General features: G+C 41.5%; 1 protein-coding gene across 8 annotated transcripts in view; it reads left to right on the top strand.

The window, feature by feature from the left end:
- Nucleotides 1-17,621, top strand: part of LOC137200397 (AT-rich interactive domain-containing protein 1B-like) — a 208,700-nt gene that overhangs the window by 56,426 nt on the left and 134,653 nt on the right. For 7 of the 8 annotated variants that reach the window (XM_067615182.1, XM_067615183.1, XM_067615181.1 and 4 more), the window contains one exon: nucleotides 17,018-17,215. In XM_067615182.1, coding sequence (XP_067471283.1) covers nucleotides 17,018-17,215 — 198 coding nt within the window. The remainder of the gene's footprint in view (nucleotides 1-17,017; nucleotides 17,216-17,621) is intronic. The other variant, XM_067615178.1, reaches the window with a different exon arrangement.

Genomic DNA, 17,621 nt, shown 5'->3' with positions numbered 1-17,621 from the left:
GCTTCCACACATAGCAAGGCCACAGAGAGAGAGAGAGAGAGAGAAAGAGAGAGATGGAAAGAGGAGGGAAACACAGATGGACTGACAGACAGACTTCCTGTAATGTCTAAAAATATTACGTGCGTACATGCAGTAGCGGAGAAAATCAGTGTGTAAAGCTTGTGTATGTACGCGTATAGAGGCTCACACACACTCTTTCACATTATACAGTGACGACATAAGTTGTATCATCTAGAGGTAAACTAAGAAATGCGCAAATAATTAAAGGGACATGCCACTGATTTTACACATGAAGATTACTCATCATGGACAGTAAAGCCTGTGAAAAAAGTTTTGACTACTGTAGAGCCGGAGAAAATAACTAATGATTCATCAGAGTTATCTCAGATTGAGTTTGATATTTAAAATATTAAAGACTTTAAATATATTAAAAAATAAAGGGAAAGCCTGCGTTACATGCATGGGGTGTGCAGAAAAATTCGGTTGTTTACCAGTCAGTGGGGGTCCAATAAAAATGTCTGCGTGCAATACGTTTTGGATATTTTGGTTTTGTGGTGCGCAGGCAATGTGTGTTAATAATAGTGAAATAATAATAACAAATAATAATGATACGCTCAACCGCTAACGTACTCAAATATTCATTTTTGTCTCACTGTGACCAGCGAGACTTAATTTGAGACTTCATTACCCAAACTGCAGGTCTAAACCTCCTCTGACGCGCTCTGATGATGTCAACACACTCCCAAACTGAGCATTATGGAGCCTGCTCAGGGGGTTAGCGGTACGAAAGGCACACAGCTGGGAGCAAGCGGGGGAGTGTATGCTAAGACATGCTGTGCATAGAGAGTAATGCCAACGCATAATGACGTACAGTCACTCACACACAAAAATACATCCCTGGTACTGTTTAGTGATGAAATCCTCGGGCGTATTACATAGGGGAGGCTGAGCGTCAGGGTAGCAATCACAGCGTAGCGCTATGGAACGTAATTAGTTCAAATAGAATTAGTTGTTCACTCTGGCTATAGCCATGGGAACTGTGCTTCTAAAGTTTCTAATTATCTGGCTCTGGCTTTAAAAGCAGCACCACCGCATTGCCTATCTGTAACCGGTGAAATCTAGCTCACAGTAATGAGTTCGGAGGAGGTTTAATTCCACACTCTCAGATGAGGGTAATGAGCCTCACCTACAGAAACGCGGTCAGGGGTCTGATCAGGGAGAAACAGGGAGGGCTAGAAAAAAAAAGCCAATGCTCCAGATGTGTATGCTGTATATCGAGTCTTAAAGTGACTATTAATTACATTTCAAAAGATGCACCACACACAGTTAAGATAGGCATGATTGCAGCTGTGTCTGGAGGAGGAGAAATCAGCCACCCCGCCCTCTTTCTTAACCTCAGATGATGCAAAACCGTCCCAGGATCAGCTTGCAAAGAACAATCTCACCGTCTCGACTGGGGCTGCATCAGCAAGGAGGATTGTGGGTGATGTAAGACGCGGCACACACACACACACACACACACAATATCCCCCATGATGCATTGCGCTTCAGGGCTGAGACCTCAGCTTGTGACAACCAAACATGCTGGGATGTTGCCAGGCAACGTGACGTCTACAAAGATATACGTCTATCTCTGTGATTTCCCCGGGACTGAGCGAGTGTATGTGTGTTTGAGAGTGAGTGAGTGTGTGTAGGGAGTTTTAGCAGAGGAAGAAAAGGTCCTTTTTGTCTGCTTTTCATTATAATTAAATCCTGCTAAAATTGAGCCTCATTTCTCACAAATAAGAAGTCCACAGCTATATGTACATTTCATCCAGTGGAGGGATAAGATATGTGTAGGGACTCACGTTTGTCCTTTATGTAAGAACTAAACCTGGCATCAAAACTCATCTTTAACATCTTGGACATAGTGTACATTAGGTAGGTACTTACTGCACATTCACTCTAATAATTCAATTTTAACCTGATTAGAGCAGCAGTTAAACACCATAACCTGGTTCTGTAACTTGAGTGAACATAATAGTTCTAACTTTGCTATCAGAGCTTGATTCTTAAGCATTTTTTAAAAATTCTGTGGCACGTGTGCACCTAAAAATCATGTCAACCATTATTTTAATGTACTATTATTTATTTGTTTGCCAATGAAAATATACAGATATGTAAATATATAATCTCTATGCACATTCACATGCATGTATACAATCACACTTAGATCTACAGTACATATAGACACATATACAAGAGAGGTGGGAAGCTATAATTTATGTAAACACCTTGACTGAGCCGGTATCTTAATCAGGTTGTTCACAGTGGAAGGATTATTGGTGTACGTGTAAACGTATTCACTGTGTGTGTAACCTGGAGGCTACGGTTGACCCTTTACACCAGGTCGAGTCATCGTTTCTGGGGAACCTTTTTTACCTGTTCAGGCCCTCGAGCTTAATGTCTGGAGGTCTTTTTTTGTCTCTTCTACACACGTACAATTACATACATGCTTGCACAGACAGTAGACCTACGCACATCATCAACGTGATCGCACATGAACTCTCACACACGCTCCGACACATTCTTAACACAGCAGTTCACTAGCAATTAAATACTACGCTCGTGGCTCCTTTTTCCTTAATCCAGCCATAAGAGGCAAGCACAGACACCGATCTCGCCGTCGATGTCTTCTCCCACCAGCCTCTAGCAAATAAGCCTAGAACTTGCATTAGGTGTTGTTAGCATCATGCTGAGTCTGCATGCCTGCGTGTGAGAGACAGTTTTGTGTGTCAGAGAGGGGGAGAGACAGAGAGTGCGTGTGAAAGAGTGTAAGAGACTGTGTGTGGAATGAAGAGAGCCAGAACAAACATATCAGCAGAAGAAAAAAAAAAAAAAGAAGAAGAAGAGGAAGAGGAGGAAGTAGAAGAAGGAGGCGGGTGTCTCGGGGATGACAGGCCACATGAGAGGAGCGTCTGTTTGGGAAGTGGAATGAAGTTGAAAGCGGAAAAAAAAAAAACGCCGCCAATTCTGAGCGTAATTTCCTGTGATGTCAAAGTTGGCAGACAGAGAGGAAAAGGAATTTGAAGGAAACATTAGTGTTTGATGTGAAAAGAGGGGAGGGGTGATGGAGTGGGAGAAAGAGCAGGAGGAAAAAAAAAAAAAAGATATCTTGGGAAATGAAAGAGGGAGAGAGAGAGAGAAAAAGGAAGGAGTATGTGTGTGTGTGTGTGTGTGTGTGTGTGTAGGGGGTTGGATGTGTCAATGAGTCAGGCAGAAACCATTACCAGTGTTGGCTGTTTGTTCCTTACACACCGGGCCAACTTAATAGAAGCCAAGCATTTAAAGTTAAGTGGAAATGTGGCTGACCTGCTGCCTGTTCAGTCCATACAAACCACAACACCCGTTCACAAGCCCTCCGTCTCTGGCAGGTTTGTCTACCTTTTATCAAGTCCTACTCCTCTTAAAGACATCATGGGCAACAGCTGTGTATATTCCTAATTAATAAGCAGTATACTAAGATGGCTCTTCTTTGTTTATTCACTTTGTGTGTTTAATTTATAAAATGAAACAACATGTTTTACGGTGGTTTTCAGAGCAGCTGAAACTGCTAAAATGAAACCAGTGTGAAGCAGTTGACAACTAAGCATTTTATTGCTCGTAGAAAATAGTAATCCATAAGGACCAGTATGAATTATGATTTTTGGCTATTGCTTTCATATTTGCACTGCCCTCTATATCAGTGTTTTTTCTATTATAAACATCTTATCGTAAATAACTAAGGAATAAGCGTAAGCCTCTTGAGAAATGTTGTAAACATTAACTGGCAAGTTCTGATGTCCTGATTGAACTCTTAATTAGTGCTTTATTAAAAGCAGGTGTGCTGAAGTTCAGTTCAGTTTAACTTATAAACACACAGACAGTAACATCATCAACTGTGAGCCGTATATATACTGTATTTTGTCCTCAGGTGACTAATTAGAGAGATTGGGATCTAGACCAATCAGAACAGAGAACTTAAACATCTGTTTCACAGTTGTTTTGAGAAGCCCACGTGTTCTTTCTTGATAGTAAGCAGATTGTATTCTTCTATTGAATAACTGATAACAAAAAGAAAAGAGGTAGCAGAAGAGAGGAGGGGATGGGAGGAGAGTTGTTGAAGGGCTTGAGGGCTTAGTTCAGAAATGTGTCTTTAAAACTTTACCACGGCTCTTTTACTTTACTCTCCTCATCTTTACCATGAAGCTACTGTAGAAACTCCCTTTTTAAATTAAAGCTACTGTTCATGATCCAAATATAAACAAAGGGTAGTCCCACCACAGAATCCGTTATCACTCCCAGGTCTTTTAATACAAAGACCAAGTCTGAGGTGTTTTCTCATGGTGGAAAACATTCGGTTTCATACGCATGTGTTTGTAAACACAGGAAAAAAACTTTCATTATTAGTAGAGAAACAAACAAATTGCAGGTTTTTAAAAACTCTTCAACATTGTCTAAGAATATACCTGTAGTATATATGTTCAAATACTGATTGGACTTTTAATTTTCCATTAAAACCAAAAGCTGTAAAAATCCTTGTCTGTCCAAACATCATCTTGTCGGCTATCGACTTTAGGGAGTTAGATGGGTAATTTACGACATTGATTGAGCTTGGGCAGGGGGCTTCCTCACCGGTGGGGAGAGCGAGGGCCACTTGGAAGCACTTAGGGGCCCCGGGTGCTGGGGTTGTCTCTGGGGTTAATGCAGCCAGCGCTGCTGGCTCTGACGGATGGCTGGGAAGCCCCAATAAATCAGCCCCTCTGCCAGGAAAGATGGAGGGAGAGGAGGGGTGGAGGTACAAAGGGGACTACTCCAGCCTCGTCACGCCCCTCATTTTTTGAAAGGCTCTTGAAAACTCAGAGGCTCGCTGTTCAAAGTACACACCTCATCCCACACAACACACACTTCTATCCACACTATTTCCCTCACAACCTCAGACCTGCACTCCGTGTCAACACATGGGACCCTGGGCGTTTTCACCTCACATTTAAAGAAGACATTAGGGGAGAGAGAGAGAGAGAGAAGGTGGGGTTAGAAGAGGAGAGAGAAAAGGACTGAAAGAAAGGAGGACAATGATATGGAAAGGCTGATTAATTAAGGGTTCCTCTCTGGCTACAGAATAGATGAAGTTTCAGGATCAATTAATTAGCAAGCTAGCCTACGCATGTCAATGGCTCTAATAGCCTGCTCTCATTTGTAACTTTTATTACCCTGCTGCTGTGGAGTGGCTCTCAGCCAATCAGACGCCACGGGGAGACGATGCTACGTGGCCATTAACTGGAAAGGGGGGAGAAAACCCCTCCTATTTCACAGACTGTTTGAAGTGATGCTATCAATTATATCAATGCACATCGTGTATACACTAGACCTAACATACGGGAAGATAACAAAACACAGAGGGGACCTGTATTTTTTTTTGCCCACTCAGGACAGGAAGGGCATCCACTCTCACACTCTCATTTATAAAACTACATGGTGATATACAGCGGGGCCCGAAAGTCTGAGAACATGAATGGGAAAGTGGTCTCAGACTTTTGGACCCCACTATATATGATAGGACCCAGTGGATTATGAGTTTTCATGTGAAACCATTAGTTAAATTACAAACCCAGCTGTCTGCTCTGCCTTGCTGTTGCATTAGTCGTATGAGCTGCAAACTCCATCATTCTCACTCACTCAGGCAGGTGAATTGATGTTGGAATTTAATATAATTTAGTGTTGAATGCAGGCAAGCGGTGTAAAACGTCACAAACGGCATGTTTTTGAAAGATCCAGGCTCGGCGCTCTGTGTCTGCAGCGCTTCTGTCTATTGATAAGATAAAAGAGCAGCGAGATGAAAGAGAAGCGAAACGGAGGGAGCGAGGAAGAGAGAGGAAAGAAAGGGATGCTTTACGTCTTCGCCGAGTTACAAGGGGATTAGTCGCTGCTCTAATTGGCTCACCGAGAATTCATCTGAGTTTTCATCCAGATTACAGATAGATTCTTTTTTTTTTTTTTCTCTCTCTTTTTTTTTTTTTTACGCAGGTCAAGTCTGCTCCCGCATCTTAGTTTCTGGGCTTCATTTGTAGAAAAGGAGAAGTGAAGAGACGTGACACACCATCAACATTTGAAAACAGATCTGAGAAGGCTTTGGATTGGTACGATCAAGGTGTTACCCAGTGCTGTATATATTCCTCACATCCATCTAGTTGCTGTTAGATTAGTATGAAGAGAGAAGATGAAGTCAGAGCTCAGTTATATAGACTATCCAACTTCAAAGTCTGTCTAACATACAGTATTGACTTGAATATAGGTTGACTTGAATTTTAAGATCACCCTTCATTTTGCGATACTTGTTTTTGAAGATAAAAGTTAAAAACAGGCAGATAAATACAGTAAATATGAGTACATTCTTTTTTAAAAGAATTGAACAAACTTTATCCAACAAATATTTTAAATTCCATTTCACCATTTCAAGAAAATCCGGATTAATCAGTGGATTAGTATCAACCAAGTGTCATCTATAGTCTTGGAAGCTGTTGTGCAGTTACTTTCAGGTTTTTTTTCTGGAGAAAGAAATGAAGACAGAGAGCGAAAGAGTTGAATTTTTCAGTGTAAAACATCATCTTATATTCAGACCAATAGATACAGATTTATAGATCTTACAGGTCAAGATGATGCCATATCACAGATGAGATGATTGTGCTGTTGTTCAGTGATCGTACTGTTATCTCTTTAAACTCCATGCACATCGCAAATTCTACTCATGTCGGGTTACACGGCATTGAATAAATATCAATTATAAATATTTCACTTGAATCAGAAGTAACCCAAAGCTGCAGAAAAAGCTTGTAGAATATAGAGTTTTGCTCACGAGCACTTCAGCATCGATTCACGTCGCCTAGGTGATGACTCAGGAAAAGGCACGGTACAAAGACGTGTGAGGTGCTGATCCTTCCAAAGGTGTCATGGACAACATAAGCCTACCTGCCTGTAACCGTTTTACTCCATCATCCTCACATCGCCAACATCCCATTCATCTCTGACACGCTGTACAGTATCTGCACTGACCTGAAGCAACTTGACAATTCATCGTGTCAATGTCATTTAACACAGCGCCAGCCAACGAGAAAGACAGCCTCGCAGCAGGGGGATGTAAAATATGAGTAAAAATCTCCTGTGCTGATGTCAACCGCTAATGGTGAACAAGCATGTTTCAACTAGAAGCCTCCCCCTGCTACACCCCCCCCCACCCCCCCTCTCCCCTCCCCGTTCAGATGTAATTGACATGACTCCTACACAAGTTCGAGCCTGTCATCACAGCGTGAAAAAATGAGCCAATCCGCCATGTTCCAAAATGATTGATCTGAAAGATGTTTTAGGGCTATTTTGTGCTGAATTGTGATGTTTACACGTGTCACAAGCCTTCTTTCCCTCTTTGTAATTTAATAATGATCATTTTCTATCCGTCTACTTTTGATCCAGCATTAGGTGGCCTTTTTCCCACTAAGTTTTCTTTGTGAACACCATGTATAACGTTGACAAATTCCGTGTTAAGAAAAATCTCAGGTGATCATTGATCTATTTACCAGTCTTTCATACATTCTCTCTCTGGGAAAGCCTGCTAAAACTCCTTCAGTATCAGCAGCTGAAACCCTTTTCATCCCCTCCCTCCCTCCCTCCCTCCCTCCCTTCTCTCATTCAGATCCATTTTTGACCCCTCAATGAATCACATTTGCTTTTTTTTTTCTCTCCCTCTTTCTCAATTTCCCCTCTCTCTTCTGTCTGTCTTGGCCTCAGATTGGGGTCAGGAGTTTAGTAGGGGAAAAACATTTGGAGCCGGTGGCACGGGGCCCAGAGCCTCTCACACAAAAAAAAAAAAAATAAAATAAATAAATCGCTGTTCACACACACATTACAGAGAGCATTAACCTGCCCTGCTCTGCCTCTCCAAATGTCTCCATTATAGCTCTGCCTGGAAACACACAGCCACCGCTCATCGCAGCCAGCCGGCAATAAAACGCCTGAGATGAGCGGCCTCTTTGTTTTGTTTTTTTTTTTTTTTTTTTCTATTCTCCATCAATTGATGTGAGCAGAAACAGAGAATTAGAGAGAGGGAGAAATAAAGAAAGACAGACAGGGGGGCAGAGTGCAACATTTGGCAGTCTTCAGAAAGGGATCTGTGATGAAAGTATAGAAAAACAGGCCCGTGTGTCTATCAGTCGATGGCTGCCGATGTGCTCGCTTTCACTTGCCATCAGTGCAATGTTGATGTTATCACCGGGTCGATAAGTCACCATCTTTGAATAGACAGGCTTGTGTTTTCATTTTGGGATAAAAACCTGCAGTATATGAAGTTGTGTGGGGGAAAAAAAAAAACTGGATCATAACACGCTTCACCAGCAAATTCAGCTGTTTTTCTTCGCTGCCTGCATGGGACTGCGTTACCTATATTTTTTCTATTAGGCTTCGGATTGATAACCTCTGCCTCATGTCCGTTAACAGCATGTAGGCTCAGGCTACTCTCATGCCACGACCGAGAGTCCTGTATATCACTCCTCCTGTCCCTCACTCTTTCTGCGCCGCTCTCATTCTCTCACTCCTCCAAGGGCAGCTCATTCCTTGAGGTGTCAAGGGCCTCCCGATGTATGAGGAGGGGGAGGAGCGAAAGAGAGATCAAAGAGAGGTATAGTGCGTCGAGAGCGCCGTCACCTTGGGGTAAGAGATTCGAGGACAATGACGAGTACGGTGATGCATCCCCTCTTCCTTTCCTCTTCTCCTTATGTTTAATCATGAGCCTGTTGATGCTGATCCTTCTCCTCAGATGCCTCGCATTTCATTAAGGGACTCACCTTCGCCTGCAGTTCACAAGCCAGCAACGGTGTTCCCATCTAGTTCTCTATACAAGAGATGAGTAGACGTGGTATTGGCTGCTGTATGAGCGACTGATCTTATCACCACACTGAGTTGAAGAAGCTGGTTGTGTTTGTTTTGTTCCTGAGTGTAATGATAACCTCTTGTCAGCTGTGTCAGTACAAAAAAAACTAATGTGTATGTTTACTTTATGTGTTGTAAAAAGTGAGAGAACGGATATTTCATATTACCAGCGACCCCAACAACGGCACACATGCCCTGTGTTATTACATCGGAACAATTGTCCCTTTTTTAGCTGTCATCAATGCAGTTGCAGCGTGTTGCTGCAAAGTGTCTGCAGGGTTTTTAACAGTAGTCCTATGGTTCAAACATCTTGATACATTAGAAAGCTTATTGAATGTAGTATGCAACACATTTTTTGATTCATTAACATGGTTTTATGGTGGTTAAATGGTTAAAAAGTTAATAAAAGAGACAACTCTTTAAGTACATCAATCCTCAAGCTGTCTGTTATATTCAAAGACTTATATATGTCATGATTACTATCAGAAAGGGTGAATGTACATACATGCTTACCTTGGCCTGGAAATGCGTGTGCGTGTGTGTCTTTGTCCACATTAGTTTCACAGTTATGGCTAAGAAAACAATAATTGACAATAAGTCACAGATAGTCACGATTGAATGCAATTTTCCCACAAAATTTATCTGATTTTTTTTTTTTTTTTTTCTTGTTCTGCTGAAAAACAGAACAACTTGAACAGATAGGTTATTCATGAATGAAAGCTTTGTCCTCAACAATGAAAACAAGGAACAATGAAAAATGTCCCTGTTGCATGATAATCATACATCATTGATTTCATCCAGTGAGCCTGGAAACGTTTCATCGGCAAGGAATGTAGGAATTAATCAGACATTGTAGTGGACGTTTATAGGATCCTTCAAATTAATTAAAAAAAAATGTAATTGTTGGTTTTGTGTCACTTTGTAAGTGTTTTTTTTTTTCTCTTTTTTTTTTTTTTTTTACAGGCAGAGATTGTAAGTTGTGATAGATCATACAGCAATAAGGAGCAGAGAAGGAGCAGGTCAACTAAAAAACATTATGGCTGGATCATTTTAAATTAAAAGGCTTCAATCACATATGGCAAATAAGCTCAAGAAGAAAAAAAAAGATGAGCCAACTGCCACAGCTGTCAGAGTTATTTTGATAGCGGTATACTTTTTTATTCTTTTGACTGACAGATCTGTCAACACTGCCATTTCTACCTTACTGTTTCCCTGCTGTGCTCCCTTGCTGAAATTTCCTTTGATTATCTGCCTTTAAGTTCGCTGTTATTTACTGAACTGCTAGAGTCTGAATGTGAAAATAATCTAGGTTTCATTTTTGCACTCTTATTTACAAATCTAAATAATGTAAATAATGTAATGTGTCCGGCTTTTGCATATTCACACCCATCCTTCCAGCAATGCTGCAATTAACCTTTGTCACTGTAACTCTATTTTAAAAGTGCAGTAGTCTGTCAGTAAGCATTTTAGAAGGTACAGTATGTAAGTCTACAGTTATATGCTGTCAACATCTTGGCCTCTCACTGCCCCTAAATCACCTTACATCCTTAATTGTCGCACCCAAAATGGCTAGAGGGATGTTGAAGAAGACTTATTGCTGCTTGCAAAAAATACAGAAGAGAAATGGCTGCCAACAGGACAAACACACCTAACTTAACTACAACAAGTTCTTGATCAATATCTGTCCTTGTATGATTAAATCAAAGCAGTAAGATAAAATTGATATATGTTCATCTCGGTGCCAAGTTGCTTAATGAAATTTGGAGGGGATTACATATAAAAAAATGTCAGTTTGAATCCGTTACACTGGTCGTTTAGTGTAATGTATGCTAATGTTAGCATTGCGGGTATATGGTCCCACCATCAGTTACTATGCAGAATATAAATATGTAGTGCAAACAGTGTTTTCTATCCTTCCTTATCATCAATGTGCCTTCCAGTCATTGCAGAGATACTGGATTATTTCTTGTTATTATTATTAACTGCCTGTTTGGTTGATTTACAGCTGTATAGTATATCAGGGGTGTCAAACCGTGTGCTATAGAGGGACAACAGCTATGTATTCTTTCATTCTAGCCAAAGATTACAACAGTGCTGTGTCCCACTTGTATACTACATACTAACTGGAAAAAAATAAAACTAATTTGCTGATGATGGTGTCAAAGGATACTGTGTACTATTATTACTGTATGTAGTATGGAAATGGGACACAGAACAGGTGATTTCAGTGATAAGCTATACTTTCTGATTGGAGACACACTAGACTTATGACTTGACATCACTGGTATGTTATAATTAAGTTAGGTGTAAATCTATCGGTATGTCCCTAAATCCATACTACTGTCACTGTCCTTTCATTCCTCTCTTTATTGTGTTATTTTCTTCTAGTCCCCTTTTCTCTCCACACCTGCCCTGCATCAGCCTCGTCAGCCCTGCCCTGCTCGCATCGTCCCCCCTCCCCACCCCCCCAGCCAATCAGCTCCTTGCCTGTTCTCCTGTCTAGTCACCTGTTCCCTATTCCCTCAGTAGTTCATTTTGTATTTAAGTCCTGTTGTTCAGTTCAGTCTTTGTCGGATCATCTGTTTTGTTGAGTTTTGTCTGTCTGTATTCCTGAGTCCTGTTTCCGGGTGCTGAAATAAATATTAATTCTTCATTTCCTGTTGTTTGCTGTTTCCTGCATTTGGTTCCACCTCCTCTGCTCCATGTAACTACATACTAATTTTATACGGTATGTACTAAATACTAATCTTTATATTAACTATTTTTTCTAGTCAGTATACAAGAAATCTAAACACTTGATACCAACAAGAATGATCCGACACGTACACTGTTGGACATCAATTGAACAGCAACTTAATAAAAACAAATAGTTCTCTCTGGAGCTGTCTCACAGCCTCCTGCAATGTATTTAAATGTTTTGCAGCTCTGAGTACCACCTCGATCTCCTCTGTGTATTGCATTGTGGGACAATAGTGCGCATCAACATCACACTGAATAATCAACCATTTTTTAGTATGCATACTTTTAAGGTTACTTAGATTTCTAATGTGAACACACTACATGCTCAAAACCTGCTTAGTATTATGCAGAATATAATTGGGACACAGCCAATGATTCTCATTTCTGGTCATCAGGACCATACTGCTGCTGCTCCATCCAACCAGCTCGTTAACGGTCATTAATTAATGACCTTCATCTGGTGTTCCAGTTGTCAATCTGTAGTACAGGACAAGTCTGTACAGTATGTACCTGTTTATTTTTCTCAGCCTCTCTATCCTGCCTCTATTTGTTCCTCAAATGATGTCAGTATAAAAGTAGCCTAATTTATGATCCACTTAAAAAATCTGACTCTTCACACTTTCTTCCTCTCTCTATTCTTCCTCATCACTATTTCACAGTATCCCCGTCTCTCCTCTAAGGCTCTTGCTTCCTCTGCTTCTCTTTTACACTTGTCTCGCCCCTTTTCTCTTCACATATCTCTCGGTCTACACCACCATCTTTATCTGTCTCTCTCTGTCTTTATCATGTGAGACATCGCTTTATCCATCCCTTTAAGTATCTCCGTCACTCTGTAACACCCTTCCTCTATCTCCCTCCTGCCTATCTCTCCATCTCTGTCTCTCTAAACATCTTTGTTTGCCATTGACTCGGTATCTCTTACCATGAATGTAGCATGCTTCTTTAATGTCGTTTCTCTTCTGTTTCTCTTTTTTTGTCAACTCATTTGACTTCCTGTTACTTATAACCCTTTCTATCTCTTTTTCTTTCTTTCAAGCTGGCACCTCTGTGGTTTGGAGTGGCCATCTAGCATGATAACTCGCTAATGTGGTGCCTGTGTATGTGCGCCTGTCATGCCTGTCAGTGTGTGTGTGCGTATGTGTGTGTGTGTGTTTAGGGTCAGTGGGCTGGCTCTGCTTAGCACTCTGGTTGGCTGAGCCCATCTGTCACTCAAAATGGGCGACCTGTATCGCCACTTTGACAGAATTATGAAAATTCCTGTCTATTGCTCATTGGCCCAATTGAATTACAAGCAGTGCCTTGTTCCGTGCAAGGCTTTTAAACGGCTGATTTGAGGAACACACACATGTGCGCGTACATACACACACACACACACACCCCACTGCCTTGGATTGGGGTTAGTATAGCCATTTATTTCCTCCATTTGCAGAGCAGGAAGATACTGTCTGCCTTTTCACACGGCTCTTGTTTTGATAGATTTTTGATTGAGTTCTTCTCAGTGTTTGTGTGTGTTTGTGTGTGTGTGTGTGTGTGTGTGTCTTTGTATCTTAATATGCCGCCAAGGCTTTTGTTTTCATCACACTGTTTCTGCAGTTTATGGTGAATTATTTGCTTCACAGGATGTCTATTCTGCGTCATTTCTCCCTACAGCACTTCACATCTGTTGTCATTTCATTAGACATTTATTTGACACTGTGTGCCTGCCAAGACACTCTGGATAAATCACACTGTTATTTTGTCTGCTTCCACACACCTGAGTGGAAGGAAAAGGTGGTCTTATTTTCTACTTCCAGCAGTTATTTTTATTGGTATAAGCAGCAGCACAGCAAGTCTGTTTATCACTGAACATTTTCTCAGTCAAAGAGAATCAGGTTTCAGTGAGCTGGTGTGTACTCAGTAGGTACAGTACATGCATACAGTCTGCCACAGTGATCAAACAGTAGCTGCATATGAATGACTCTTTCCTCCTTCCCAAAGCCACTGTGACAGGTTTACACTTGTTAGACCTTTAGTCTGCCTGCTGTCTCTGTACCTATTTGACTGGCGGTCTTTTTTTTTGTTTGTTTCTGTGTCTGTCTTTTCTGCTTACTTACCTGATTGCCTGTCATCAGTCAGAGTGAGTACACTAAAGATGGACATTCTTCAAGGGTCCCATGTGATAGCCGTTCATCACAAACTAGCTGGAGGCAGCTTGAAAAAGAGCTAGATGTGATCAATCCGGAGAAAATAAACTTAAATTCAGGACTACTGAATCACGTTTGACCAAAATAACAGCTACCTCATGTTGTACTGTAGAAGACGTATGTATCATTCTCCTATGAAAACGTACCTGCGGAGTTCTGCGTGTGCTAAATGTTCCTTGAACTGTTATCGGACAGTTTTTGCAGGAAGAGTAATGTTAAGTGATCTACTGTAGGCTGGTCATTATTTGTTATTAGCCACCCGCTGCCTCCCTCTGTCACCCATCAAGGGTCACCTCCCATGTTTTGAGGAGGTGTCTTATGTTCCGGTCCATTTCATGATCATGCACCAGCACCAAGTGCGCAAACAGATTCGATGTTGCATGCACTTGTACATATAGTAGTACATATGTATGGTAATGGAAAGGCGATGTTTTTGTTTGCATTTAAATGTATATTGATGCTGGGGGAGGAAGAGGGAGGTATATGGAAAAAGAACAGCCTGTAATCATAGACCTCCTCGGATCAGACGAGAAAGAGAAGTTAAAATCATCTTGTTGAACAATACTAATTATAATCTGTGAAAAAATAAAACTGTGTGCAGGGGAAATTTTCTCATCAGTGGCCCCAGATTGTAGCAAGAGTTACTGGATTTTGTGACCTTGAAAATTTAGGAAAGGGAATAATATAACATGACATTATACAATAAACTCTACACAATTATTTTTACCCATCCAGTCAGTCCTCATATCCTCATAGAAAGCAAAGAAAGACAACAAACATAACATTGGTGTGTTCAAGCTTTTTTTTGTTCCAGCACAGTTGCCGTGTCCCAGGTGTATTTTCACATATGAAATCTCAGCAAATGAAACCAGCAATTTTAAAGACAACAGAAACTAGTGTAGTTTATTATTTATTCATTAGCCTTTCATGCTTTGTAACACAGTTATTTATAGCACCAAGAAGATTTTTTTTTTTTTTTTGGAGGCACAAACCTAAAGAGCCATTCTCCTTTTTTGTGTGTTTTGTCTGAGTCTCTTGCCTACATCTATCTATTCCTCTGTCTATCCGTCACTGTCTGCCCATATCTGTCTGTCTGCCTGTCATTGTATTTGTCTGAGAAAGGAACCCACCCACGGTTGTCTGGTCTCGATCTCCATGGCGACCTAATCCTCACCAATCCCAGAACAGTAGTGTTCCAGTTGAGACCCACTGTGTTACACCAGCCTGCCATCACTGATCACTGGATAGAGTTGCTTCTGTTTTATCGGAGCAGCTTTGATCCACATCTAATGTTGTGTGTGTGTGTGTGTGTGAGAGAGAGAGAGAGAAAGAGAGAGCATTTGTTTGTCTTTCTTACTTTAACAAATCCCTACACACAGACAACTTGAATTCATGCGCATTCATTTGAGTGTGTTGGTATGTAAGTATATGTGTGTGTGTGTGTGTGTGCGTGTTGCCCTGGCTTGCAGTAATGAATCCAGTGGTGATGTTGGCATGAGCAGGGCCATGCTATTAACCTCTCTGCCAGCTAGACTGATCTCACCCCGTCTGTCTGTCTCATTGGCCTAATGACACACTCTCACACTCTGAGCATAACACACACACACACAAACCTGTCCTTTCTAATCAAATTTCCATTGAAGTGAAAACTATTCTACATCGTCCAATCATCTCTATTCAGAGCATCAAAAAGCTTCTGCCGGTATCGAGAGAAGATTTCTTTTTTTTTTTTTTTTTTTTTTTTTTTTACCACCCACTCAAAGAAAGTTACTCTTCAAAACTGTTTCAAATGTATTAATCTCCACTGGCCCTCTACGACCAGATCAGATTTCACTATATTTTACACCAGAGTAGACATCACTTTCAACAGGGCTTTTATGAGTGGGTTTTCTTGCTATTAACAGTCACAGTAAAAACTCTGGATGTGTGCTCTTTGCTTTTGATCTGACAAGGCCGTAGTGTAGTAACTACGTCATGCCGGAGTCCCCTATAACACAGTCATTCCAGATATAAATCACTCTCAGTTTGTGAGATTTTTTTCCTCTTTGCCAAAACTGCCAAAGAAGATTTAAAGGGGCATTTCAAAGTTTAACTCGGGGCGAAAGCAGGTGGACAAACTGAACTATGAGCTTTGCACGTGCCGCAAATGACAGCCTTAGTGCCATGTATAATGAGTTTGTGGCAGGGCTGTTGGCTGTCATCGCGAACGATGGAATAAAAAAAGCAACGTGACATGAAGGGGAAAAAAATATGACATGAAAAGTGCTGTCGTATTGCTTCACCAGCAGTCGTAAATGTTGTTTAATAGTCTGTCTAGTACTTGGCTTTTGTGTGCGTGCGTGTGTGTGTGTGTGTGTGTGTGTGTGTGTGTGAGTGTGTATGTGCGTGTCTGTGAGAAAACCCCAGCCTCCATAGGAAATCCTTGGAGGAGTGAGAAGCACCTGGCGCTGTCTGTAGTCATAACAAACGACAAGGAGGGATTAAGACTACATTTGTATTGGTGCCAGCTTGTTACACACACTCCCTGTTCACATTCTCTCTCATAACCACCGTGTAATGCAGCAACGGCACTTGGCGTGGCTTCGCCTTTCGAGTTAGTTTTTAACTGTACTGCTCTGGAATGCCCCGGCTCATCCATGTGTCCCTCATTAGGGTTACGACCTGGGACGGGCTTGCAGTAATATCCAACACACCTCATCCCATCTGTGAGCTGACCGAGACGGAGATAATGTAGAGAGGAGGATGCATTTGGCAAGCCAGAGGACATAAAGTTAGAGTTCTCCGCAGTGTGAGTTCATTAGGCAGAGGACTGCTGTGAGATGGGTGTCAGCCTGGTCTGAGCTAAATTAAGATGCTTTAGCTGAGGGACGATCAGATTAATTGGAAAATGGATAAAAGCTCGTTTGTGTAGGCCCATGTGGGTTGCTGTCGTTCATGTTTTTCTAAATCGTTCCAGAAGAATGGTGGGTTTTGAGGACTCTCTGACTTTTATGGGATTGACTGCTACAGTACGTCAACTGGCACCTGCTGTGATTGGCTACTAATTGCACCTGACAGCCTCTCTGCATTGCCTTTAACTGAAAATGAAAGTTTTGCTTCAACCTCAGCCTTGACCTTAATAGTCACCCCGTTAACCATTGTGTGATTGGTTGTTTCAGCAGGTGGCGCCGTATGGCCAGCAGGGGATGGGGGGCTATAGCCAGCAGCAGCAGCAGCAGCAACAGCAACAGCAGCAGCAGCAGCAGCAGCAGCAGCAGACGGGGCAGCAGGGAACCCCTCCGTATTTCAGCCCCCCTCAGCAGACCCCTCCAGGCCCAACCCAGCCCTACCTACAGCCACGACCACCGCCGCAACAGGTACCAACACACACGCTCATATACTCATCACACTCAGACCCAGACGCACACTGTGCTGTTTCCTGTGTGGAAAAAAAAACTGGCTTCAGCTGTAACCAATGCTGGAAATTAAATTTCTTATTAAGACCCCTTTACATGCCGTGAGCAAAAATGGAAATAATTAGCATAACTCAATATAGAAATATGAATAAATAAATCAGTTAGATATAGATATGCAGATGTCACTTATCAGACATAACATCAAGAATAAAATTTTGAATATCAGCAGGAAAGGTATCTCATTGAAATCTTTTCCAAGGATTGTATCTCAATATTCTTGTGGTGCTGACATTGGAGAGTGTATTTTAAGGGATAAACTGTGTGTGTGTGTGTTTGTGTGTGTAAACGATAGTGTGGTGTGCCTCTG

The sequence above is a fragment of the Thunnus thynnus genome, chromosome 16 (genome assembly GCF_963924715.1).
Source record: "Thunnus thynnus chromosome 16, fThuThy2.1, whole genome shotgun sequence".
Taxonomy (NCBI): domain Eukaryota; kingdom Metazoa; phylum Chordata; class Actinopteri; order Scombriformes; family Scombridae; genus Thunnus; species Thunnus thynnus.
This window is presented reverse-complemented; position numbering and strand designations above follow the sequence as displayed.